This window comes from Desmodus rotundus, chromosome 6 (assembly GCF_022682495.2).
Source record: "Desmodus rotundus isolate HL8 chromosome 6, HLdesRot8A.1, whole genome shotgun sequence".
NCBI lineage: Eukaryota > Metazoa > Chordata > Mammalia > Chiroptera > Phyllostomidae > Desmodus > Desmodus rotundus.
The window spans coordinates 139,670,975-139,697,502 of record NC_071392.1 but is presented as its reverse complement, the minus strand read 5'-3'; the positions used below and the strand labels follow the sequence as shown (position 1 = coordinate 139,697,502).

The following is a 26,528-nucleotide window of genomic DNA, read 5'->3' as shown; positions in this document are numbered from 1 at the left end:
GTACTAAATGTGAGACTGTTTTGGGGAGGAAAAATACAACATTTCCCAAACTTGTCTACGGAACACACCTTTGAGGCTAAAAGGTCCAAAGACTGTTGAATGCTAAAGCTGGACTGGATTCTCATCTCCAACTACTTTTAGTAAAAATATCCTGATCTCAGCTTTATAGACTTCTCCTGGGGAAACACATAACTCCTGCTGATTCACCCAGTAGCTATCATTTATATTCATGGTGAGATCTTCACATCAATAATGTATTCCTGACTCTACTTCCACTCCTAACTACCACTCACCACCCACTGCAGACTCCTACTCGCCCTCAACCACACAATCCAACCACCTGTGTCAGCACATCACCTGGCTGCACTTACCAGTGTGACTGTGCAGCTGTACTTATATGGAGGGAACATATCAGGCTTGACCTCTACAACTTTCAACTGAGATGTCTTGTTGGCCGAGCCATTTGGTAGCTGTGGATCAGAAGAAATTATTTAGTGTGTTTGACCCTCAAACTCTGTGGTCTTGTGTTCAGAAACAGCTTGAGGAAATGGCTTCCCAGGGAATTTGTACAGCCATGCTCCAGGTGAGGCCCCCGGGACGCTAGTCCGCAGTCAGCAGCCCACCAAAGGTTCAGTGTTGCTTTCCTGCTCACAGGTTGCCACACTTCTCTGTGCAACTCCCGACACTGCGTATTAGAAATACTATGAATTAGATTTACAACTACCATCAAGTGAGAAAAGCATATAATAGCAACACACACAAACATGTGGTTGAATAATGTTGGCATAGAAAGAAGTCTGAAAGATTATTCACTAAAATGCTCCAGAGTGCGGGCCGATTGTGATTGTTTCCCCTTTTACCACTATCTATAAAATTTCAAACATTCTATACAGAATGTAGATATTACTTACATAATTAAAAAAGAAAAGATAACATTCTAAAAGTATTCTATAATACCAAATTGAAGTTGATTTACAAAAATATAAGATTTCATATACTTAACAGGTTTAAGACTAGCAAAAGGGCTTATTTTAACACACCCATTTTTAAAGCGCAGAAAACTACAGAGAAGACTGGGAGTTTTCACAAGTATGGGGAGTAGTCCAAGGGCTGGGAACCCATAAAGAAGTGGTGCGCTCAGCACTGACACAACACGTGGGTGATAAGCAGGCCAGCCTTCAAAGTGAAAGCTGGTTCATATTCTTGTTGGGGCAAATTTAGAACTGTCAATCCAAGGAAATGACCTGACATAGTGCATGTGGCAAGGGATGTGCAGACCAATTTTCCTGTTCCAATTTGGTTCATGACAGGGTTTCCAAACTAAAAGCCACAGTCCACTGAGGGGTCGTGAAATTCATTTAACAGGATGAAATGAGTACTTTGAAAAAAGAAATGGAAAATACCAAAGTGACTGCATGCAGTAAGGGCATTGCCTCCTTAACTTTTCATGTATAGCTGTATGTGTATGTTTACTGGGCTGTGATATACAAATGTGTTTCCCATTGAGGGTCTTGGTAAAAAAAAAAAAAAAAAAAAAGAAGTCTGGGGAACAATGCTAATTTAGGAAATTTTGATTGTAACTATTCTAGTCACATATGGCAAAAGAACTAAAAAAAAAAAATCTAAGAATAAATGTGCTTGAGTACATGGAATTTTGACATCTTCGAAATCTTAAATAACTATATCCTTAAACTGAACCAGCACATAGAGTGCCATGTTCATTTTGTTTAAAAATATGAAACACACACACACACACACACGTACACACACGCTAGCAAGGACTTGAAGGCTAAATGGGTGCACACAGAACCGTTACTAGTTGTTAGTTCTGGGTGGTGGGATCATAAGGGACTCATGTTCTCTCTGCCTTACCTGAATTTTCCCTATTTTTTAGAACAAGCATGCACTTAGTTTTTGTTAAAGGAGGCTAGAGAGACATGACAACTGAACAATATCTAATGTCAGACTGGACTCTCTACTGGAGTGGGAAATGCTATGAAGAACATAACTGGGTAAAACTGACAGAATTGGAATACAAACGATATCAGTGTTTCCCTAACAGAATACCCCTATTCTTAGGAAATACATACCGAAGCATTAAGCAGTAAAAGGCCATGTAGCCTTAACATATGTATATTTTATACACATACACATACATAAACGGGGAGGACACACATGAGCACATTCTAAAGCAAAATGGACTAATATGTTGACAATAGGTGACGCTGGGTAATGAACACATGGGTGCTCATTGTTTTCACTAATTTTTACTCTTGCAACTATTTTTCTATGTTTTAAATTATTTCTAAATAGTTTTAAAATGCCCATTTATTTTACAGTAAGAAAATTAATTAGTTAAAAAAAGACAATGGATTCATGCTAAACGTCCCCCCGAGGTCCACCAAGAGTAAGAACAAGGGTCTGCTTTCTGCCTGTGGCTCTGGGACACTCATGGAGCCCCTGTGCGTAGAGCAGACGGCTGCTCCTCAGCGAAGGGGATGCGTCTTACCTTCACCTCTCCAGTGTGGGGTGGCTGTTGGACGGGCTGGCCCAGCTGCTTCAGTGTGCTTGGCTTCAGGCCACAGGTCCTCACAGAGGAAGTCTTATCTGAGACAACCAGGAGCCAAACTGGTAACTTAAGTGCATTCAGTCTCCCTAAGTCTCTCATCTCTATTCACAACCCCCCACTCCTGTCCCCTTCCCATTAGACAGCCCCTCCTCCAGTCTGTCCCAGTCCTTACCGCTCAGGGGAAAGGCCTGCCTGGCCCTGGGCAGTCCCACACTGCTGCCTCGGCCCACATTGGCTGGGGCCGGGAGAATTGCTCTCATAGGTCTTGCTGCAGCCAGTAACGAAGGCTTGCCCCGTGCTCTGCTTTTAATCTCTGGGGCTCTGGGACCAGGGGTGAGCAGGTCAACTCTGGAAAAAAAACCCCAAACAAACCCAAAAAACAAAAACAAGAAGGGATAAATTCAGGACCAAGGGGAAGAAAAAGTGCAGTCTCCAAACAGCACCTTACTGGAGAGCCCATGTAGTGGTTAGGCTGACAGGCTTTAGACAGATGGGGTTCATCTAAAGCCTGTAAGTAGCTGTGTGGCCCTGGGCAAGTAGTTTCACTCTTCTGGTTACCTCAAGTTCCTTACACGTAAAATGGGATAGTAATTACATATACTTCATGGGGTCACTACGCAGATAAGAAAGTGCAAAACTGCCTAGAGTGCAATGTCAATAGTATAACATCAAATCTGCCTCTAATTAGAGCAAGTATTTGAAGTGCATCAGTCTTCAACATAAGAGTGGTTAAGACACCCAAGAGAACAGCCTTTTTTTTCATCTTTGCAGCACAGGAGGCCTCAGCAGACAGGTGCTGAAGTGGCTCACTTGGCTGAACAAAAGGTCTAAGGCTTCATTCTCTAAGGATGCAGAACCATCCCAAAGTATACTGTTAAAAAACACATGTGCACATAACAATACACATGTATTTGAATGTGCTTAAAATCATCTCTAGAAACAGGATGTGGAGAACGCCGCTTGCTTCTGGGACATGGAAATGGACGACTGAAGAATGGGGCAGAAGGGAGATTCTTTCAGTGTACATTCCTTACACCTTTTGAGTTTTAACCATGTGAATTATGTGCCCTACTCAACAATAAAAAATTTTAAATTATAGTAATAAAGCAGAATTTCTAAATATTGTCAGTATTAACATCATGAGCCCGCAAATCCTTTGTCACAGGAACTATACTGGGCTTTGTAGGATATGTAGCAGCATCCCTGGCCCCCACCCCCACCCAGTTGTAACAACCAAATGCCTTGAAATATTGCAACAATGTCCCCTGCAGGCAACACTGTTTCCCACTGTGACATAAACAAGCATGGGCCTTCAGTTGTAAAGACCACAACCGCCTCTGGGAAGGAGCTAGGTGGAGAAGGAGCTGGAGAAGGAGCTACGTGGAGAATCGGTTAAGCCTTGAAGGAGGGGAAAAAATTAGCTCACACTTATGGACCTCCTTCTATCTACAAGGCACACAATCTTTTTCAGTCTGTATGGTCAGCCAATGATGGTAAGATTTTTTTCAATACCCAACTCAAGAGTTTTTGAAGGAGACAAGAGGCATGAAGTGACTATGCCCAAGGTCAAATGGAAGCCAGGGGCAGAGTCACAAACAGAATTCAATTGTCTGATCACCATGACAGGAATCTTTCTGTAAGGTGACGTAATCGAGCTTCTGTTTCCAAATCTAGTATCGGGATTGAACAATAGCTTATAATGTGGCCCCCGGCCTGTTCCAACAAGACCCTGGTACTGCTTTAGTGAGACTTACAGGAAGAGACGTATGAGGAAGCTAACAGCAGGACATGGACAGCAGAGTATGGGAGGAAGGTAAACCACTGCATGTCTCTAGGCCTTGGTCTCTCTATCTCTAAAACAGGAGCCATTAATGGCTTGGTGGCCTCTCAGGAATGCTGTAAGCACAAGGGACAAAACATACACGAGGCATTTCCCAAGCTGCTATTCCAAATGGAATGCTATAATGTATAAACACATTAGTTTACCCTGTAGGTTTTTTAGGAGCAGGGAGTGAACTGGAGGTACTGGTCCCCTCGGCCGGTGGTGGGTTGTCTGGACTAGGACTGTCATTCTCAGCTGTCCTCAGAGAGACCTCAGGCTGCACACCACTCTTGACCACGGGCGTCTTGGTGACGGCTGTACAACGATTCCCAGGGGATTCCTTGACCAACACATGGGCATCTGAGATGACCACTTCTTCCCATTCATTCTCCTCACCCACTTCTCTTGGAGAAGCTACACTTAAGAGCTGGCTTACAGCCTCCGAGTTCTCCAAAGTCAGTTTGGAGGTATTTTCCTTAGAGGAGTTTTGCTCAGGGATGGCAGGCTGCTGATTTCTTTTAACCACACAACCTTTGGAGGAGACACTAGAAGCCAATTCCACTTTGACTTTGGCTGGCTTTTCCTAGAAAAAAATAAAAATACCTTGTATGCACACGGCATTTTACAACTGACAACACATTCAAAAATATTCTCTCACTTGATCTGCATAACAATAATGTATGGGCCACAGAGAAGGAAGCTGAGGCCCAGAGAGAGGAAGAGGCTAATGTAAGGTCCCAAGTATTAAGTCTTCTGACTCCAGGTCCCTTCCACAACAGTATTCAATGCCTGACTTAGGATAGAGCTATTCTCCTCTTAACCAACTTCTCATTGGTGTGCATCTTTAGGTTTCAGCAAATAAACTCTGGCATTTTTGACCTTGACCTTTGATTGTTCAAAGCCTACCTCTCTCTATGTCTGTCTAGAAAAAGGTTGGCATGCTGCCGTACTGGGCCTAGATGTCTTAAGTTACTTATCTTGGTGGTCCCTTTATGAGAGTCAGTTAATCCCAATGTGGTCACAATCTCACAGGAATGGACTCAAGCTTCTAACTCTCTTGGGGAAAAGTCTACCTTTTGTCCCAGATTCCTTCAGGTGAGTCATAAAGCTGACTTACACACATGCCAAAAACTTCTCCCTGGGTTAGTTTAACTCATACATATGAGTTATGTGCTAGAAAATATTCAAAATCACTAAGAATACCGGCTGCTATCTCAGATAGACCTACTTTAAAAAATTCCTTGGTGCTTTAGCTTTTATCCAATCAGTATATATACACCATACATATACAGCATGGGGCAAAGTGGGTTTACAGTTGTTCGTATGGAAAATAAAACAATAATCAGTATAGAATAATACAACAATAAATTGTTTTTCACATACTCACACTGTAAACCTACTTTTGCCCCACCCTATACTTATATATATACACACACACCTTAAAACATTTTGTAAATAATGGTTGTGTCCAGGAAAGGTCTCAGAAAGGTTTTCTCTTTCACATGTATGGTGAAAGGCACTATGACCTAGGAGACATAAAACATAAAAGCTGGATTCTACCTAGGCTCAGCTTCACTCTAATTAATTAAGTGACCCAAGGCAAGCTTCATCCGAACCCTCATTTCCCCATTATAAATAACAGCTGGCCTCTCAGTGTTTGTCAACACCAGCAAGACAGCCTTTCAGGTGCCCCAAACGAAGCAGGACCCCACTGCCCCACTAGCACCTGTGGCTGTCATTAAATCTCATTACAGTCTTCCAGTCACCGACTACCAAAAGCCCCTCACCTTTCCAAAGCTCCCCAGGCAGAATGCTGCCTCTAGTTAAGAACCACTACAGTTGACCTTTAAGAAATCTCCACAAAGCATTCTCAGTCTCTAACACCCACTAGCCCATGAGGACAAGTAAAAACAGAAAAATTCCGAGTAAACCGCACAGGGCTTCTGACTACTAAAGAGGAAAAATTCAGCAGAAAAACAGGACACAAGTTAAAATAAACCTCTGAGATAGATCTTTGAGCAAAACACTACCCACTTAAGGAGACTATTTTAGGACAAAAATCCTTTACAGGAGGACTAGATAATTTAAGCAGTAAGAGCAAAAACTTCTAGCTGGTGATCTCACATTTCCTTGACTCAGCCTACCTTTTTTAGATGTCACCTTTCTTTCAAGATGAAAGGCACATACTACCAGGTGCCCACTCAGAGGCCTCACTCACAACGATCAGGGAGCCCCGGGAGCGAGGCCCCGAGCTGCAGAGCCTTCTGTACCATCTTTTGTTCATCCAGCTCAGGGGGAACTGTGCCACCTGTTCTGGGGCTAATTTTAGCCAGTGTGAACTCCAGAACAATGCGAGAAAAGGTGAGTCATTTCTTGGCTGGCATGAACAACATTTGAAGCTTTCAGAAACTATTTACACTTGCTTCAAAAATCAGAACTAAAAATATCTTGGCAATGCTTGAAAAGTGTGGTTTAGTGTAAAAGGTGCTGGCATAATTAGGGAACTTAAAAAGTCAGTTCCCTTGAATCTATTTTTCCTCAGCTGGGAACTTGGAGTTGAACTAGCTGATAAACAAAGCACTTTCATCTCTAAAATGCTAAGCACATTAATGCTAAAATGTTACTTTTTCTTCTCATACTCACTCTGTTCTTACGAGATTTAGAAATCATAGAATCTACTCTTTACATAGCAATTTTTGCAAAAACCTTTGGGGGAAAAAAATCTGACTTAGCAAGTCACGATGGGGGACAAGTAGCTAAAACAAATACTGCTTTCATGTTGTGAGTTTTGACTTGAGAAAGAGAACCATGGCTCAAAAGTTATTTCCATCACCCTGGGTTGCTGGATGACCTTGAGCCTTAAGGAGCGAAATGGCAAGTATCTGGAGGCCAGGTGTCCTCTGCGGTGCCCAAGGAGGCTGAGCTCTCCTCCTCCGAACCCCAGTGGTCAGGCCTGCTCAAATCTCGGCATTTCTCCAGGACCAGCCTACACCAGGACGGTGTGGAGTACAGCATATTCACCCGTCACCCAGCCACCATTCTGGTTCCAAGGCTGCGTCTCTCCACTGGAGTGGTGAGAGGACTGTCAGTGTTTTGCTCCTGGGCCTACATCCAGCGTCTTATTTGAATCCTTCCTCTACGATGGACTACTCCCTGGCTGCAGTGCTCACTTTCCATGGTCACCGGGGCCTTGGACAAGCTGTTACTATGTTCAGATGGATGCACGGCAAAGCTGCCAAGGCAGGCCTTTCGGCACTCTTGGCTTTCAGCTTTGCTGGGCTTCGTTATTTCAGCTCTCATGATGTGGGCGTCTGCAGAGCGGTGGCCATGCTGTGGAAGCTCCGACCTTTTTGACTCACTGCTTCTGCTCTGTGCCCCATTCACCCCACAATCAGGAGCAAATAACACATAAGTCCACTGATGAAATAAACCCCTTCTCTTCACCTGGTTAGTTTTGGAATTTAATCTATGAGGCAAAGGTCTAAGAGGAATTGTATCCAAGACATTGTGAGACTGAGTTCCATATCCTAGTGAGTCACTGAGGTTGTCTTCCAGCTTCCCACAAGACTCACAGTGTAAATGAACATTAAATATGAGCCTTTGCATTTTAATTTATCAAACTCTTAAAGGGAACTGTGCTTTATTACTCTCGATATCTGATCGAACTTCTACATCTGCCCTGGGATGATGGCGAAGGGGAAAGCCATTAATTCATAAGCAAAGACGATAGAAAGCTGGGCAGCACTGAATGTCTGAAAACCTCCCACCTTTGTTCAGTTGATACCAGTCACCGATGGTGAGCATCTTTAAAGTTAGCAAGTGCTGATATTTCACATTACTAATATTTAAATTCTGGAAAAAAGAGCCTGAATATAGAGAAGTTCCATGTAGGGAAGAGGCCCTTGTATCAAAATGTTACCAATTCTAAACTGAAGACTCAATCCTCAAGTGTGTTCATTTTACATGTCCTGAAATGTCCACAAATACAAAGCTTTATGTAATAAATTGTTATTTTCCCACTGTGAGACTCTCTAATGTGAAGTATATTTTATGAAGATAAAGCTTAAAAGTTATTTCAATCAAAGGTGGGAAAAAAGACATAAAATAAAAAAGAAAAGAAAGCCAAGTAAAACATAATCTGAAAGAAGGCCAGGCCACAGGGCCAATAAGACTCCGCCATGCAAAAGTACAGGAAGTAAGGCCAACAGGTAGACCTGCTGTGCGGGAGTGAAGGAGGGCCAGGGATGGTTCTACCATCACATTTAATCTCCCCAACTGCAGCTGGGGAAGTAAGTTTAGGGGAGAATAATTAGGATGGAAATGAGGTGAATGGCCTCACACAGGCACATCAGAGGTGAGCACAAGAAACTTGACAAAACCCCCTGAAAGACACTAGCACCAGATCCTTCCTGCCCCTCGAAGTGATCACGTTAACAGCTATAATGGAGACGATAATTACATTGCTGCTAAGAATGACAGAAGCGAAGCCTCACTGAGGATTGAATACATGCCAGGGATGTGTCATCCGCTTTACACGAGTCATCTTACTTGACCCCGGCAACAACCCCAAAGAATTCGGTACTATTGTTAACTTCCAATCACAATCGAGAGGAAACTTAAATCAAGAATAGAGACATAGAATGACTGGCTGAAGATTACCTAGATAAAATCTTGGGAAGCAGGAGTCTGAATGAGGAAGCTAACTCCAGAACTGTATTCCTAACCATGATGCTATTCCATCTCCTGGAACTGGTCCTACCCTGAACATCAACACTCAGCCAGACAGCAAAAGTCATCATCCCAGTTTCTCACAGAGCCGTTCTGTGGAAATTGCCCCAGAGACACTGATTAAGTATCCTGCTATGTAAGTTTTCTGTACTTTCTGTCTCTGTAAATAAATCTGGGCCATGCCGAGGTAAACACGTTACAAACACAGTCCTAGCCTAAGTTATTTTCACAAAAACAATGCCCTCTTTCCTTTTCCATCTACTCAAGTTCTACTGATCTTTCAGGACCATCTCCTCTACAAAACCATCCCTGACTATCCCAGTCTCTTTGGCCCTGATTAGTTAATAGGCTAAAATAAAGAAATGTGGCCAGTATGCACGACTTACACAGTAAGTGCCACGCGCAGAATGGGTGACAAGGTGCACGTGTTGGACTGAGCCTCACAGGGGCGCAGCTCTGACGCTCATTTATTTACTGAGCATCAATTATTTAGAGAGACAGGTATCTATTCGGAAAGGTAGACTATGAAAGATCTTGACTATTAGGTTAAGAACCTCCACTTTTAATAGGAGCATAGGAGACTGAGAGAACTTTGAGCTAAGGAGTGAGAAGATGGAGCTATACATCTGAGTAACAAAGCAGTCAGTGTAAAGGATGAACTGTTAAAAATTTAACTCTAACAGGAAGTGAATAAATTAACATGATAGAGTCATCCATGGGAAATTATAAAGCAATTACAAATGTTTTTGAAGAATATTTAATAGCATGATATGTTAAATGGAAAAAGGCAAGATATAGCCCTGGCTGGTATGGCTCAGAGGACTGAGAACCGGCCTGTGAACTGCAAGATCACCGGTTCAATTCCTGGTCAGGGCACATGCCTGGGTCGTGGGCAAAGGTAACCAGTTGTGTACCTCTCATACATCGATATTTCTCTCCCTCTCTTTCTCCCTCCGTTTCTGCCTCTCTAAAAATAAATAAATAAAATCTTAAAAAAAAAAACAGAAAAAAGGCAAGATACAGAACTTATAGGTTCACAGAAATGTTAACTAATAATGAGTTTTCTCTGGATGGCATAAGATTATAGATAATATTTTATTCTTAAAACAGTCTACAATGAAACTGACTCATATGGTCAGAAAGTAAAAATAAATATTAATTTTTTAAGTTTAATTTTTTAAAAAAGATTTTATTTATTTAAATAAATAGGAGAAAGGGAAGAAGAGAGGGAGAGAGACATCAATGTGTGGTTGCCTCTCACACGCCCTCTACTGGGGACCTGGGCTGCAACCCAGGCATGTGCTCTAACAGGGAATCAACCAGTGACCCCTTGCTTCGCAGTCTGACACACAATCCACTGAGCCATACCAGCCAGGGCTAAGGTTATCTATTCTTAAGGGAAACCTGCTCTGTGGACTTCCAAAGCAGCAATGGCCAAAAGACCTTACCTTTGGGATCCACTTCCCTCCTAGGAAGTTACCACAGGTAGGGCACTTAGGTGGTTTGTGCCTGGTGACATATGTGAAGGAGCAACCTGGGCTGGTGCACGTCCCATGGCCCCGGCGGGTGTATGTGGTGGTCTGCAAACAGAGAGGGGGTCAGAATCAACAACACCACCGTCTAACCTCTGCCAGATCCTGAGAACCATCACAACCACTTCCTGCCAGGAGGGTACCTGTGTGAAGGCTAGTCAATTCACGGTGTAAAAGGTCAGAGTTGGGAGGTCCTAAGATACCATTAGTTAACTTTTTAGAAATGGAGAAACTGAGTTCAAATGATAAAAGACAGCTGTCCAAGTTTATAGTTTAGGCACAAGAAGAATAAAAATAGTAACAGCTATTTTAAAAATTGAGATATAACTGACATATAACATTATATTAGTTCCAGGTATCCAACATAATGATCAATATTTGTATATGTTGCAAAATAATCATTACAATAAGTCTGTAACATCCATTACCTACATGATTATAATTTTTTTCTTGTGATGAGAATAGTTGCTATTAACTAACTACATAGTACTGAACAGTTTACACAGTATTTCACTTAATGCTCTCAGCAATGCCTTGAAGGAGTATTATTACGACAGGTTCAGAGCGGTTAAATACTTTGCCTCAAATCGTGGTGTAGTGACTCAAGGGCAGAGCTAGACCTAGAAACCAGATCTCTGATTCTTAGTCCAAGATTCCTTCCGTGCAGCCAGCTGCACCCTGTGGCTCTGACTGCTCCAAAGAATGTGCTTCATCTTCATTCTTTTTAGTTAAAAAATCAAAGAACCTAGAGTTCAGAGATACAAAAGTAGACCATGGTCACTAGAAAATGAGAGGGAACTCCAGTAGAAACCAGGTCCTTTGACACAACAGCATTTAAGTACCATTTTCGATCCCTGGCTGGCAGTCCAAGTATGCAGAAGACAGACTTCTTTAAGTTATACCCCATTCTCAACTGTGCAGTGGTGGGAGCCCCCATCCCCTTGTTGTTCCAGGGTCAGCTGCATTTGCATACGAATATATTCAGCCACTGGCTCTTACCACCTCCGCTGATCTCCCTTTCAACAGAACGCATTACCTTAGGTTGCTGCATTTCTGTTACAAATAGAAATTAGCCATGATCCATTTCTAGATTAATGCTGGAAATACACCATTTCCCCACTGGATTTGTTCCGTCACTTACGAATGTGTACTCGGCTATTAATCCCAGCTTCCTGGCCTGGCCAACAAGCAAGGACCTCCCTTGAGAAAACACCAAGCTGCCATTAGGCTACCCCTTTCAGGACACCCAGGAAAAGGCGATTATGACAGTGGTAACAGGTCAAGAATGAGTGTGAAGTGGCGTGGCACCAGGGAAAAGACCAGGCCTTGGATTCCAGCTTTGCTACTGACACACTGAATGACCTGGGTAAATGTCACCTTAGCTGGGTTTCCTCCTCTGTAAAATCGTCTGTTCTTCCTATTTCATGAATATATCTTGAGGAACAAAAGAAGAAATGAGAAAACGTGTCACTAAATTGTAAAGGATTCTACAGGTATGTGAAGGGCTATAAGAACGGGATACAAAATATCTCATGTTTTCTCAGACACTGGCCCTATATAGAATAGTTGCTTTGAATACCCACAGAAAGCAGAATAAAAATTTAAGCTAGGTTAGTTCTATAAATAAATTACCATGAACTTGGAAGTACTCCCAAATAGCAGCTTGTAAAAATGACTTTAGTACTCCCAAATAGCAGCTTGTAAAAAAAAACAAATGCTGGTATTCAAGGTTGATGTTTCCTTCTCAAGTATTACTTTGCCGGAAGAGTTTGACTTACACTTATTAGACCGTGAAGGAATAGTAATTTCCAGGAGGACAGAGGCTCGGGAAAAATGAGTCGTTTGTCCATGAATCAGCCTGCAGGTCCTGTTTTAAGATACTACCACTTCTGATGTAAAAATACATTGTTTATCCATAGAGGAGTTTTAGAAGATAGACTGTGGTAAGTTATGGATGTAACTCTTAAAGACCCACAAAAATAATTAAAACAAAGTTAACAGCTAATCAGCCAATGAAGGAGACACGATGAACTCATAAAATATTCAATTAATACAAAAGAAAGCATTAAAAAACAGGACAAAAGGAAAACAAAAACTAAGGTGGCAAACTTAAACCTGACCATATCAATAATTACCTTAAATATAAATGTCCTAAACACCAATATTAAAGGGCAGAGACTGCCACATGGGTCTTACTGTTAAGATCCAAACTATACTCTGCCTACAAAAAACTCCTCTGAATACAAAGATATAAATAGGCTAAAAGTAAAAGGCTAAAAAAGACATACCCTGCTAAAAGAAAGCCAGCTATAGAACAAAGTGGGTTTCATAGGAGAGAATATTGCCAGAGATAAAAAAGGTCATTTCATCATGAGAAAAGGGTCACTTTATCAAGAAGCCATAATAACCCTAAATGCTTATATCCTTAACAACAGAGTCAAAATATATGACACAAAATAGTGCTGCAAGAAGAAATATATAAAACTACAATGTGTTTATAAATTATCTCACATAAATAATTTTCTGGACCTTTTCCCTAATCTGTAAAATAGCAGAACTGAATTAGATCAGTGGCTCCCCAGTTTTTCTAAATCATGTATGCTTCTGAAAATTTAATAAAAGCCACAGAACCTACCCCAGGAAGAGACTCCCAAGGAGAAAAGTTTGTGTGTAACTTAAGGAGCCCTCGGATCCTGTGAAGCTCCATCCACAGACCCACCCACCCCTCGCCCAGTTAAGAACACCTGGGCCAGGTAATCTCTGAGACCTTTGCCAGTCCCAGTGTCGTAAGGTCTAAGACGTCTAGAAAACTACCTGGGAGAGAATTCCTGCGGAGCCCTAATCTCCATCAATTCCCCCCACACTGACCAGTTTGACAGAGGTGGGGTTTTCCACAACCGAGTAGGCAGGAAGAGGCAACATGATGAACTGTGTGGCTGGCGCAGAGGAGCCGCTCTCACTGGAGTCCTGTGGGCACAGCGAGAGAGGGAAGTTTTACTGAGACAGAGTGACAACCACACCGAGGGCCTCCCCGAATCCTGGAGGAGCAGGTCAAGTCCGACAACCACAGTGTGCTTATTTTTTAAAAACTGAATCTACAATTACCTCAAAATAAAAAAAATACAGGAAAAAACATTACCACAGGGAATGTGCTATCCTCACTTCAGAGAGAAGAAAACTGAGGTTCTAAGAGACTTAGGGTTCCTAAGATCACATAAGGCAGTCAGTGAAAGACTCAACCCTTCTGAAAGACTCAAGACAAGACCCATCAAATGTTCTCAGCACCGCATCAACCTGCCTTCACCCAGCCAACAAACAATACAGTGGATTTAGTCCTGGAAGGGACTCTTTTGCAGGGGTACCTGTTCTCACCTATACAGGCCAGAGGGGCCACGGCGCACTGGTTCTCTCCGCAGAACCCCGACCTCTCCAAGGATGCCACCCACCGAGTGTAATCGTGGGCGTGGTGGCAGCTTCCTCCTTCCAGGGATGAGGCTGTGCGATCATTGAAACTGCTCCTTCCCCTCAACTGTTAGTCCCATCAACCTGGAGAGAACTTCCTTCCTCCTACCTACCCTGTGCCCCTGAAGACCATTTGAAAATTCTCCTACACAGTTCAAGGTGCCACTGTGTTCATTAAAACAACCTTCGGGGAACATAAAACCCTGACTCATACTAATACTGACGGATCCTGGCTTTAAACCATGGATAACCCAAATATCATTTCCATCCCTCCTGCTAATGCATTATATACTATCTCATAGGAAGAAAACCCCAGCTGTGCTGGGCCACAGGAGCCAGTGAGGGTGCCTGAGAAAGAGAACAACTTTGGATCAAGGCCAGGGGCAGAAAGGTTGAAGAGGACTGCCGTCCTACTAGAGGTGCCACGTTAGCAGCTCTCTTCACTACTACCGCTCCAGAATCACACTGCGTGCCGCTAGCTGTCTTTTCAGTAATTCTAAAGAAAGTAAGAGACATCAGTAGAAAGCCACTTACCCTCATGACTGTTACGACTGACAGGCCCTCCCCAACCTGGGGCTGAGGCACAGCGAGGCTTGCAGTGGGGAGGTCTGGTGAGCCATTCACCAAGGTCTCTTCGATCACCAGGCTTGTCTGGTAAGGTTGGTGGTTCTCCCCTACGTCCAGGGAAGCCTCTTCCAGGAGCACATCCTGGCTGAGGATATCTGAGGTGGTGATCTCCTGTACAGCACCTGGCTGGGCAAGGGCTCCTACCTCCTCAGCTAGGGCCTCCACAGCCAGGCACTGCTCTGCCATGCCTGTGTGGCTGGGCACTGTTTCCAGGCCAGAGTTGGATACAAGAGATGGTCCTTTGGGGGACATCTGGTTCTGGGCCACACACAGCTCTAGCTGAGGGCAGCTCCGATCCTCCTGCAGGCTGCTCTTAGGGATGATGATGTAATCTGAGCGGGGAAGGATCTTGCGGAAACCTGGGATGTCCGGAACCACAGCGGTCAGTGTGGAGAGCTTAGAGTTCTGAAGGTGGGAAAGCCAGGAAAGGGGAGACAAGCAAAGATAAATGGAGTTAAGCCACATGGATATACATTTCTGAGCTTTTTTTTTTCTCCCCTGTAAAAATGACCAGAAAGACTCTACTCTCTTGCCCTAAGACTTAAATAAGGTCAGCCTCTGTAACAGCAATGCCATGTTCATTTGAATCACACTTTAACCAATGCGGTTTCCTCACTCATTCACACAGAAGACAGGTAACACCGGTTACTCTGCAAAGGGCACTGACCTTGGCACCTGAAACTCTGAATGGGAACCCCAGGTCTAGAGCAAATCGTTCCCCTTTTTTGGACTAGCTGCCAGAACTATAAAATGAGGGAGCTGAATCTGGCTATTTATAAGTTCCTTTCTGGCTAATACTTTAGGATCCTACAGGAGCAGAAGACTGCCATGTCAGAATTTATAATGTGTGATTAAAAAAAGCAAAAAACCTGAATTACAAGTCAACAGGCCAAGCTGGAACTCAAGGCAGCAAGAATTCAAACATCACTGGTTTCTCCCAGATTTACAAAGAGGATGAAGAGATCATGAAGCTAAGAAGGCTTCGTGAGAAAATGTGCATTTAGGGGGTATTCTGACAAGGGCCTAAATATATTGGGGATAAGTGAAAAGAATGTAACACTAACCTAGGATCCTTAAGTTTAGAAAATATTTCCTGACTTTAAAGAAAACACTGTTAAGTTAGATACTATTAGTATTCCCACTTGACAATGAAGAAATTGAAGGAAGCTCAGGGAGGTAAACTTTCCCAAAACACAAAATTAGTAAGTAGTGAAGTTGGGACTCCAGGTCAGGCCTCTTAAGATGCTCTGCCTCCTCTCTCCCCACAGGGACTGTTTCCCAGACTCACAGTCTGTAAACAAATTACCTGGAGGAGGGAGTTCACGGTGGCTTTTGCGAGACTGTAGTTAACACAAAGCTGTTCCTGGAAGAGGAATGCCAAGCCAATAAGGACAAAATATCTAAACAGCAGTGGCAGACGGGAGGGAGACAAGGTACTAGAAGCACGACCCTGCATGGTTAATTGCCACCGAGAAAAAGGTGCTTTTGTGTTTTGGGGTTGGTTTTTTTTTCTAATTTAAACTTAAAGTTACCCAATAATAAAAACAGAAAAGTTCAAAGTGAATAGTTAAGGGAGAACTGAAATTAAATGGAACAAAAAATAATTTCAGAAACATCTTTTAAAAGGAACACTAAGTCAATTACAAAAGGATCCTTAAATAAATCAAAAGCAGTAAGTCAATGAGTCTACTCAGGGTACAAAGGAAGCACTCAGATGAAACACGAAAGCAGACAGACCAGATCCTTTATGGAGCCTTTACTGAAAAGATAATGAAGAAACGACATTCTCAAGTCATCCTTTGAAGCAGACAGGTCAGGAGAACAAAACTAAATGATGGCAACTGCACAGGATGGTCTGGACTCAATCAACAAATCTAAGGACAGGGAACCAGGATGGCCTGAATGACATCCACCTTACAGACCAGAAGGAACAGCACTGGAACACTGGCCCTGCACTTGGCAGCAGACGGGAGGGGCTGCTCAGGAGACAGCCTGCCCCAAGGACTCTGATAGGCTTCCAAAGCATGCAGCCAGGAGGGTCTCACCTCCACATCAGACACTGTGGGGGAGGTCAGACACAGAACACACAGCTCACCCAGTCTCAGCGCAGTCCAGATGCTCATTAAATGCCATCTTCTGTTATCATATGGTCTCTGCACATTTACTCCACTAAAGAATGGTATTTATTGACTAAATCAATATGTGCCAAGAACTCACCTGGGTGCTTTACATTATCTATTTTAAACAGTGTGAGTAGGTATTATTATCTCCATTTTACAAATGAGAAAACCAATACTCAAAGGTTAAGTGGTTCTTCCAAGGTCAGAGCTAGTTAGCGTCAGAGCTAATCTATTCAAGTTGTCGGTGGTAGTGGTAAAATGATAGTAGGTATAAATTCGCAATGGGTGAGGAAGAATCACGGCACGGCATTTTTTTAAAAAGTCTTAATAAGGACCTACATTAATGTCTAGTTTTAAAACAATTATCGCTCCAGATTAGTTAAAAATTTTTTGGTATCGTGGGTAAAAAGTTGGCTGACTTTATAGTGGGGGAAATCGAAGGGAGTATGTGTACTTTTTCCAGACTCTGCCTCCTCTCCCCGGACAGGGACTCACAGTCTGTAAACAAATTACCTGGAGGAGGGAGTACACGGTGGCCTCTCCGAGAATGTAGGTAACACAAAGCTGTTCCTGGAAGAGGAATGCCGAGCCAATAAGGACAAACTATCTAAATGGCAGTGGCAGACAGGCTCCACTAAGGGAAAAATACAGCCTGTTCTGCTATAACATAGTTGCATTCCTGAGGAACCTTTCCTGTACATTATCAAAAAAGGAGTTAGAGCCCTGGCTGGTGTGGCTCAGTGGACTGAGTATTGGCCTGTGAAAGAAGAGGTCGCCAGTTCAATTCCCAGTCAGGGCACATGGCTGGGTTGCTGGCCAGGACCCAGTGGGGGGCATGCGAGAGGCAACCACACATCAATGTTTCTCTCCCTCCTGCTCCCTCCCTTTCCATCTCTCTAAAAGTAAATAAATAAAATCTTAAAAAAAAAAAACCAAAACAGAAGTTTGAGACAACTATTTCAATTGAAAAAAAATGGAGTCAAGGTTAAAAGGTTTCAGTTTGCAATACCGGGGTTATTTTCCTACAGGAATTTTAGTTTGAAAAATTACAGCAGTGTCAATCATTCTCAGGGCATCCAAAATGGCCGACAGACAGAACCCCAATGCTTCCTTGCTTATTCTTTAATCTGGCGGTCCCCAACCTCTTTGGTACCAGGGACTGGTTTCATGGAAGACAATTTTTTCACAGAGCTCAGGCAGTAATGCCAGCAAAGCTTTGCTTGCTCACCCGTTGCTCACCACCTGCTGTGCACCCTGGGTCCTAACAGGCCATGGATTGGTACAGGTCCTCGGCCTGGGGCTTGGGGACCCCTGCTTTAACCCATGCGCTCAAAGCTCCCGTCTCCTCCACCATCTTCTGCTTTAACCTTGCATGTCTGCTTCTAGCACAGTTCACAACCACCAGCGGATGGCATTTTACAAAGCAACTGTACATATCACTGAACGCAGAGCCTGACTGCTGATCGTCACGCCTGGCAGGAGTCAGCACACCCAAATTAATTACACGACCCTCAGTTTATAACACGAACGCTCACGATGCAGGAGAAATGCCTGTATGGGGTGGGTAAAAGTAGGTGTACCATGGCAAGCACACAAAACAGAGTTTATTCTTGTATATTTTTCCACACAAACTGTAAACCCACTTTTGCCCACCCCTGTGTAAGCTACTATGTTAAAAGAAAATAATATTAACTACCCATAAGAATAAAAGGGCTGGCTCCAAGATAGGCTACAATTCAGAAAAGGAAGCTAAGGCTCGCTGCAGAAAACCCAGAAAACGTCAGCTCCATGTACCGCTGCAACCAAAGAGGACAAAAGAGTACAGGGCATCATCGAAATTACAACATGCAATATAAGACTCAAAAAAAGAAAAATCACTCAATTCAAAGTTTTCCCAAGAAAAGGAAACAGGAGAACAGAGGGGCTGGTCTCCCCAAGGCCTCTGCCACTAAACCAATGGAAAAATCAGCTGGAAAAAAAACTTACTTACAGGATCCAAACCTTCTTTCTCGAGTTTGGCTTTCTCCAAATAGTAACTCCTTTCGGCCACGCTGAGAAGCCTCCAACTCTCGCTAATCTTCTTATTGATCTCAGACTGAGGGAGGTGTGGGAGCTCCTGCTGCACTTTCAGGTAGATGTCGTAATAGTACAAAAGGTAAGCCGACCTGAGGAAGCAAAGACTTCTTAAAGTTTTCTCTTATTTAACCAGTAAATACTGTGATGTTAGAGACTGAGTAGTAAAAGAGGTAGAAATAAAACTCAGCTTTTCATTTCAAAGCATTTAACTAAATAGGAAATGGAGTAAAGAAACATTTAAATAACACCCACAGATGGTATATCACAGCCTTTTCTTCAGAAACCTGGAAGCAAAGGCTTGTCTGGTTTACTTCCATGGATCACTTTTTCTGCAGGGAGGGCTGGCTTTAAAACCCAGTAAGAGCAAAGGCAGACAGAAGTGCCCTGTTCTGCATCCCACCCTCAGAAAGGTTATTTGGGGGCACGACTGCACAGCCGGGTCACCACTCACACTCTTCACTCCACACAGACTCTGGTGGTCTCACTGGTCAGTAGCACCTCACCAAGGCTGAGAGAGGGAAGCAAGGAGAACTATCAAAGTGAACCAGAGCTGGATGGCACAGCAAGAAATCTTAAGTGCTCACAGTTAAGAGGGAGAACAGAGCTATAATTTGGATAGTCTTTATAGATATCTTTCGTACTACTTATAATTTCACGTTTTCATTAATGCTTTATTTTAAATATTTAAACTCTAACAATGGTAATAATCAATAACAGAATTCTTTTGTACAGTAAGTCTTTCCCTAACATTGTTAACAGGTGCTTGGGATTGCGGCAAAACACATATAATGAAAGCAATTTTACCATAGGCTAACAGATATAAACAAGAGTCCCATCGCTGTTACAATGAAATGACGTTGAAAAACCCGATGCTGTTCAAGGACCTGCTGTACACAGCTTCTGCCATTTGCACGGTACAATTTCCTCTGATAGCCTGGACGCGTGACCAAGATGAGGCCAAGAATGGCAACTGCTGACATCAATCTCCCACTTCCGTTCCGCACCTCCCTCTCCCCCCACCTCCAAGGCCCGTCCGCAGACTTCAACTGACAGGACACTCTCAGTGGGTTCGGACGCAGCCTTCAGGTGCTCCTCAGCACGGCTCTCCAGGCAGCTACTGCTTAGAACGCCAGCTACCAGAGCATGCTGACTCACCTGGGTTTCTTGGCCTTTTCTCCATGTATTTTATACTTTTTCTTCTTCTTGGGTGGCCCCGGGGAGGTGTAACAGTAGGACTCTTCAATTTCCTCCATCACGACAGTTACCTCAGTACCATCATATGATGCATCCATGGCTAGAAGACAGTCCAACACAAACATGTTTCAGGGATCCACCCTAAAGGGAACTGTGAAATGACCCTCATCTCTGTCAGGGCCTCAATGCTGAGTCATTTCCCAAACTCTGCAGGTGCTAAGAAGTGCCTGGGGAGGGGGATACTTATTAGACCCAGATTTCAGGATTCCCCGAGTCAGAATCTCCAGAAGGTATGGAAATCTGCATGCTTAACAAGTGTCCCAGGTGATTCCTTTGACCAGACAAATGTAGGGACACTAGCTTAGCCCTTTCACTTACAGCCACTCGTGGGATATTCCCAGCAATCCTTTGGCTGAAAGATTTTAGTCCCACATTATAAGAATTCCATATGGTAACAGGTAAAAAAAAAACCAAACTATTTGGACAGAAGTCAGAAGTTCCCTCCCTCATGTTTCATCACCTTAAGCAAATTGCTTCATTAATCCATTCATTCATTCAAACATACAGTAAGTGCCTAAATACAGGAGATTTCTTTACACTGCCAACCTGTGTGACTTTGGGCAGGTCCTTTAGCTGCTTTAGGTTCAATTTTCTCTTGTATGAAAAAAGAGATGTCTCACCCACCTTACCAGACACTTATAGTGGCAAGGCTCAAGGATATTACAGACAGAACTCTATTTGAGAATAGTCAAGTACTATACAAAAAAAAAGGTTTATTATGAAAGAGGAATAATCTTTGGCTGAAATGTACACTGCTCCCCATCTCCGTAGGCAACCCTGTAAACCCAGCACAGTTCAAGCAACTTTCTGTCATGACGGAAATGTTCTATTATTTGTGCTCTCCAACACGGTAGCTACTTACGGCTAATGAGCACCTGAAATATGGCTGGTGTGATTAAGGAATTGAGTTAACTTTGTTTAATTGTAATTAATTTAAATAGCCACATATGGCTAGTGGCTAGGGCATTTAGCCAGCACAGGTGTAAACAGTAATCTGACAGACCAACCTTCGCTCTCTGCCACTGCCCCAGAAACACAGAATCTACTAACAGCTTTCCAGAAAAGGAAAGCACTCAACAGCTGAATGAGCTAGTTGTGGTTACATTCTAAGCTGGAGTTTTACCCACAAGACTCAATCCTTGGAGGGAGAAAGGTTCCCAGAATCCCCGTGAATTTTATGAGAAGAAAATAATGTGCTTGCTCCTAAAAGTGTGTCCATGTGTTGAGAGAACGCAGGATTCTGGGAAGGAGGAGTTGTGGTAGTAAACAAAGGACTGCTCTGTGTATTACAAGGCCCACTCAATTCTCACTTGGACCTGACTACACAAACGTTAAGGTGTCTTCCAGGGTACAATGAGGAAAAGGGCACAGCATGTGGAGAGACCCGGATCCAAGTCTGACCTCTGACCGTATCACTGCTGACAAGTCTATTTCCTGCCCTAAATTTCAGTTGTTCCTCAAGTGAGACGAAGAGGCTTGAAATCAGTGGCTCCCAGCTTTCTCGGAGGCAAGAATCCCTTTGAGAATGTTGTGAAAGCTAAAAACGCTTTCCTAGAAAATGCAGGCAAAAAATAGTCCACCTATAATTTTAAAGATATAGTCCAGGATAAGAACACATTATTCTATTCCCAAAGTTATTTCTAGTTCTGCGTCATCTCTAAATTATTTTCCTCCCCATTACCGCCCCCCCACACCCCTCCATTCTGTCATAGTGCAACCCTGGAAGAGAACATAACCCACAATTCGGCTGGGTAAGAGGCCAGTGCTTTCACTGGGTAAGGAAAGCTAGAGTTCAAATCAAGGCTATGTAGGGAATGTGCTTTTTTGCCCTTAATAACTGACTTCTCAGCCCTTCAGAGTCTTGCAGAGAAAAGCAGTAACTTTAGGAGCACATGTGTAAAAACTGGAATATAGGGCTTTAGTACCCAGAGCGAAACGAGTTAGGAAACTTATTCATTACAACCACCTTGGAGGTCCGGGCAGGAAGAGACCACCCTGTTTTAAGCCTGGGTCCAAGACTGTTTTCAGATCCTAGGCCTCGGTACAGCAATGCCAAAAAAAAAAGAAAGAAAGAAAGAAAGAGGAAAAAAAAAGGGCAGGACAATATAAAGGTTAAAAGCAAGGGCTCTGAAGGGCAGAAAATCGGGATTTTAAGTTACACATTTTAACAGCACCCGCAGAGCTCTGTGACCTTGAGCAATCTACTTGCTCTAAGTCTGTTTTTTCATCTGCAAAGCAGAGTTAAGGGCAGGCAGCACTTGAAATTTGCAAGACACTTTCGCTGTCCCATCAGATTCTCCTCCCAACCTCCTGAGATGGCTTTGACGGCTCAGCTCTGGGCCACGGTTTGACTCTGGGCTAGTTCCTTTTCCTTTCTGGGTCTCAGATGTCCCAAAGGTACCGAATGCGGGAGGAGACTAAGGCTCACTGCCCTTTCTTTGTAGGAGACAGCAGGGCTCAGACAGCCACAGCACCCAGCTCGAGGCCGCCCAGCAAGCAAGTCGCGACGCGGTGCAGCGAGGCGCTCTAGGACGGGACTCACCCGAAGGTGCGTGCAAGCCGCGCGGCTCACATTCCCGGAGGCACCGGGTCCCGGGGCTCGACGAGCGGGTTGGCCCGCGCACTCGCGCTCCCCGTTGTCGGCGAGAGGCGGCTCCAGTCGTGACAGTGGCAACAAGGAAGTGGAGGCGAGGGCTCGCGCGCGCATCCCGGGGGCTGGAGGAGCCCCGGCCCCGCGGCCCCGCCCGGCGACACACGGCGCGGAGTCGCGACAGCCCCTTTCGCTCCTGCGGTTCAGAGTCGCGATATGAGGTCTTGGAGGGTGGGTGTGGGAGCACAGGCTCACTCCGTAGGCTCTTCACGGACGCCTGCCAAGGGCCCCGGGAGTCAAGCCCCGGGGGGCCCGAGGAAGACAGCTGAAACACGGGCGTTGCCCCGGCACCGGCTCGGCAGCAGCAGCACCAACACCGGCAACAGCAGCGGTAATAGCGGTAATAGCAGCAGTAGCAGCAACAGTAACCTCGAATCGCCTGGGAGACCCGTCCCGGCGGCCCTCGCGGCGCACCGGAAGCGGCCGCGGCACGTGACTGCGTGCGGATTCCCCCCACACCTTGCGCAAGCGCAACAGCCTAGCCCCAGCTGAGGGGCGGGTCTTTGGAATTGCTTGGAGATTTAGAAGGGGGCTGCTAATGCGGACGGACTACTTCCGGCCTGGAGTTCTGGAAGCCGGAGGAAGCTGCGCACGCCCGCTGTGGGACGTCCCTGCCACTCTCCCCGGGTCATTGATGTAGGGCGTTCAGGTAACTGGGGTGGGGCTGTGCCGCGAGTGGGCGATTGAGGCACTGCTTCGCCTCTCAGAGCCACCTCCAGCCCTGGGGAGCCCCAGCACCACAACTGCCTCAGCCCTGCGATCAAAGCCCTCACTCAGTCCCTGCTTGTTCAGGATGGGGTTCTTTTTAGCGGCGCACCAAGGCGACCTCCTCACCACGGTGATCTGCCCTCAACCCATCCCTCCCACCGTCCCCCGCACAGTAATGGTAGTGAGTTTCCGGAATGATTCCAACTGCATGGAATGGCTCTGGAAGCAGTATGGATTGTATTGTCCTTTCCCACTGATGTCACACACTGTCGCACATTTGTACAAGTCGCCGCACGACCCTCACTATTTTGCAAATGTATTACCAGGATGGCTACTGTTCTCTAGCTACCACTGTCACCAACCTTCTAGTCCCCGTCATATCCTGCCTGGACTGAAGCAGTTTCTTCCCACTTCCTCTGTTGTCCGTCTGCAGTTCGTTCTCCGCACAACGGTCAGACTGATCTTGCACTGTCAGTCTGATTAGGTCATTCTCTGCTTAAAACCCTCCCGAGTCTTCATTTAGAACACAATTCAAACTTCCTAGCTTGATCTACAAGACTTTGGTTTGGCTCTTGCTTCATTCTCGTTCCCTGTCTCCACTCAACTGGCAATTCCCAGAACAAGCTATATAGCAGTCTACAGTATTAAGAGCACTGGCTTTATGGTGAGCCTTACTGGGGTTTGAATTCCGGTCCTGCCACGTGTAAAGATTGTTTCAGCAGTAGATCCTCAGTCATTGGTTCTCATCTCAGTAAATGGCACCAACAGCCACTGGAGTATGTAGTGCTCAAGCAGAAATCTGGGAGTTATCCTTGACTCCTCCTGCACCTCACATCCAGTCCATCCGCAAGATCTGCAAAAACGTAGCCCTGAACCGACTACTTACCATCTCCACTATTACTCTCATCCAGGCCATCATTATCCCACATCCGGACTCCTGTGACAGCCTCCTAACGAGTCTCCCTGCTTTTTCTCTGCTGCCTTCAATTCTGTTCTTCACACAGCAGTCATCTTTCTCCTTGCTTAAGATCCTTCAGTAGTTTCCTGTGGACTCGAATTAACATGGCCAAACTGTATGTGGCCTACTAGACCAGCCTGCGGTTATCTTTAGATTTAGGGCCACCTCTTGGGACACTGGACTTTACCCATTAGGTTCTCCACTTTGCAACCAAAGGACTTTGATCATGTCATTCAAAAACAAACAAACAAACAAAATCAACCTCTGAAGGCCTCTTATTTTCCCAAGAACAAGCTAAAACCCTTACTAGGCCTTTCTGTGATTTCTGTATCCAAAGACATGTTTTTCCTCACCATGCCATTTTATTTTCTCTAGTACTTCATTGCCTTTGCACATGTTTCTTTGTGTCTCATGAATTCCTATTTGTACTTTAAGGCCTGACATCAACATCATTTCCTCTTCAAAGTGTACTTTCAATGCACGCATCCCCAGGTGATCATCCCTACCCCTGCGTCTAGTCATAGTACTTCGTAACCTCTCTAACAGTATTCCATACGCCCTGGTGTTTGTCTTCCCTTCTTCCCTGGTAAGCTCCTCAAATGCACCATTCATCTCTGTATGGCTGGCTGGCCTCAGTGCTTAGCACATCAAGGATGCCGTGAATGGATAGACAGACGTGTGGAGGTGGCGGGAGAAGTCATTCCTCAGGAAGAAGCAGTCACAGCATAAGGTCACAGCAGCTTCTCTTGTCCTTTGAGGATTCTCAGGATAAAAGGTCTAGGGTAGGCAGTTACCAAAACTGCTACTGCTGGACTGCGTCCCTTTGTAGCACATATCACTCTAATTTATCTGTTTACTTACTGTTTATTCCCCCCCCCACCAGATGATATATTTCATAAGGACAAAGACCTTGACTATGTTGTTCATCACAGTGCCCTTACCATTTGGCACTTGTACATATTCACTAAATGAATGTATGGCCACCAGAAGCATCTTCCTGCAGTGAACATCCTTCCCAGCCAAATGGTGATACAGCTTTGAAGATCTCATTTTGGTGGAATTTAAGCAGGACTATGGATGGAGTGGCAGAAATAGCACTTATATGAGTCAAGAAATCTGAGCTGTATGAACCTGGATAGGCCCCTTCCCTGGGTCTCAGATTCTATATTCATAAAACAAGTCCTGTAACGATTCCTTGAATTTATACAGTGCATTGCTATGTGCAAAGCAGTCTTACCATCTACTATTTCAATATTTTCTCATAGTAGATGGAGCAGACATGGTTACTATTTTTATACAGGCTCAGGAAGTGTAAGTAATCTCTACAAAAAGTCAGTAGCATGAATCCTATCTTCTCTAGACTTTGGCCTTCTATGATCATTTCAATGGGATTTTTAAAAATCTGAACCCATCTTTTAGAGGGAATTCATTATCTCTGGTTCCTGATAGGTATTTCCTTTTGTTTTCTCAGTTTTCCAAACTTGTGGCAAAACAAACCATGAGGAGGAATGGACACCACCCTCGTAGTTGTAAACCAGCCCTCATTCTGCAAATATAGCAAACGAGGGGAACAAGAAGTGCCAGCAGTTCTCCCTGGAGGAGGAAATGCAAGTCGTAAAAGCGGTAGACTCAGGCAAGAGGAAAGGTGATGTGGCAGAAGAATTCCGTATCACTCCTGCTTTATCTGTATTCTTAAAGGATCGTGCCAAATTTGAAGAAACAGTGAGGAGGTATCTGTGGGACCCCAGTGGAAAAGGATAAGGGATGCACTTTAACATGGATAAGGCTGTTTTTGTTTGGTTTCAAGAGATCCACGACAAAACCATTCTCATGACTGGTTCTGTCATTTGGAAAAAAGCACTAAACTTGGCCAACGTACTTGGCTATGACAACTTTCAAGCAGGTGTGGGCTGACTGAACAGATGTAGGGATTGCCACGGAACTGCTTTGAAAGCAGTCTGTAGAGAGGATAGTGACAGATTAATGAATGGTCTAGGAATAGATAAGGTTAATGAGTGGCAT

The 26,528-nt window shown here is 44.3% G+C and overlaps 1 protein-coding gene and 1 pseudogene across 1 annotated transcript in view; one reads left to right on the top strand and one right to left on the bottom strand.

The window, feature by feature from the left end:
- HMGXB3 (HMG-box containing 3) overlaps positions 1–23,259 on the bottom strand; it is a 45,169-nt gene extending 21,910 nt beyond the window's left edge. Inside the window, exons 1-10 of the mRNA XM_024576854.3 lie at positions 22,733–23,259; positions 20,092–20,230; positions 18,851–19,025; positions 14,648–15,145; positions 13,520–13,618; positions 10,568–10,699; positions 4,556–4,974; positions 2,742–2,917; positions 2,510–2,607; positions 372–470 (exon numbers count right to left, since the gene is read on the bottom strand). Coding sequence (XP_024432622.2) covers positions 372–470; positions 2,510–2,607; positions 2,742–2,917; positions 4,556–4,974; positions 10,568–10,699; positions 13,520–13,618; positions 14,648–15,145; positions 18,851–19,025; positions 20,092–20,228 — 1,833 coding nt within the window. The 5' untranslated portion in view covers positions 20,229–20,230; positions 22,733–23,259. The remainder of the gene's footprint in view (positions 1–371; positions 471–2,509; positions 2,608–2,741; positions 2,918–4,555; positions 4,975–10,567; positions 10,700–13,519; positions 13,619–14,647; positions 15,146–18,850; positions 19,026–20,091; positions 20,231–22,732) is intronic.
- Positions 6,629–7,976, top strand: LOC112319551 (succinate dehydrogenase [ubiquinone] cytochrome b small subunit, mitochondrial pseudogene; annotated as a pseudogene).
- Positions 23,260–26,528: the final 3,269 nt, after the last annotated feature.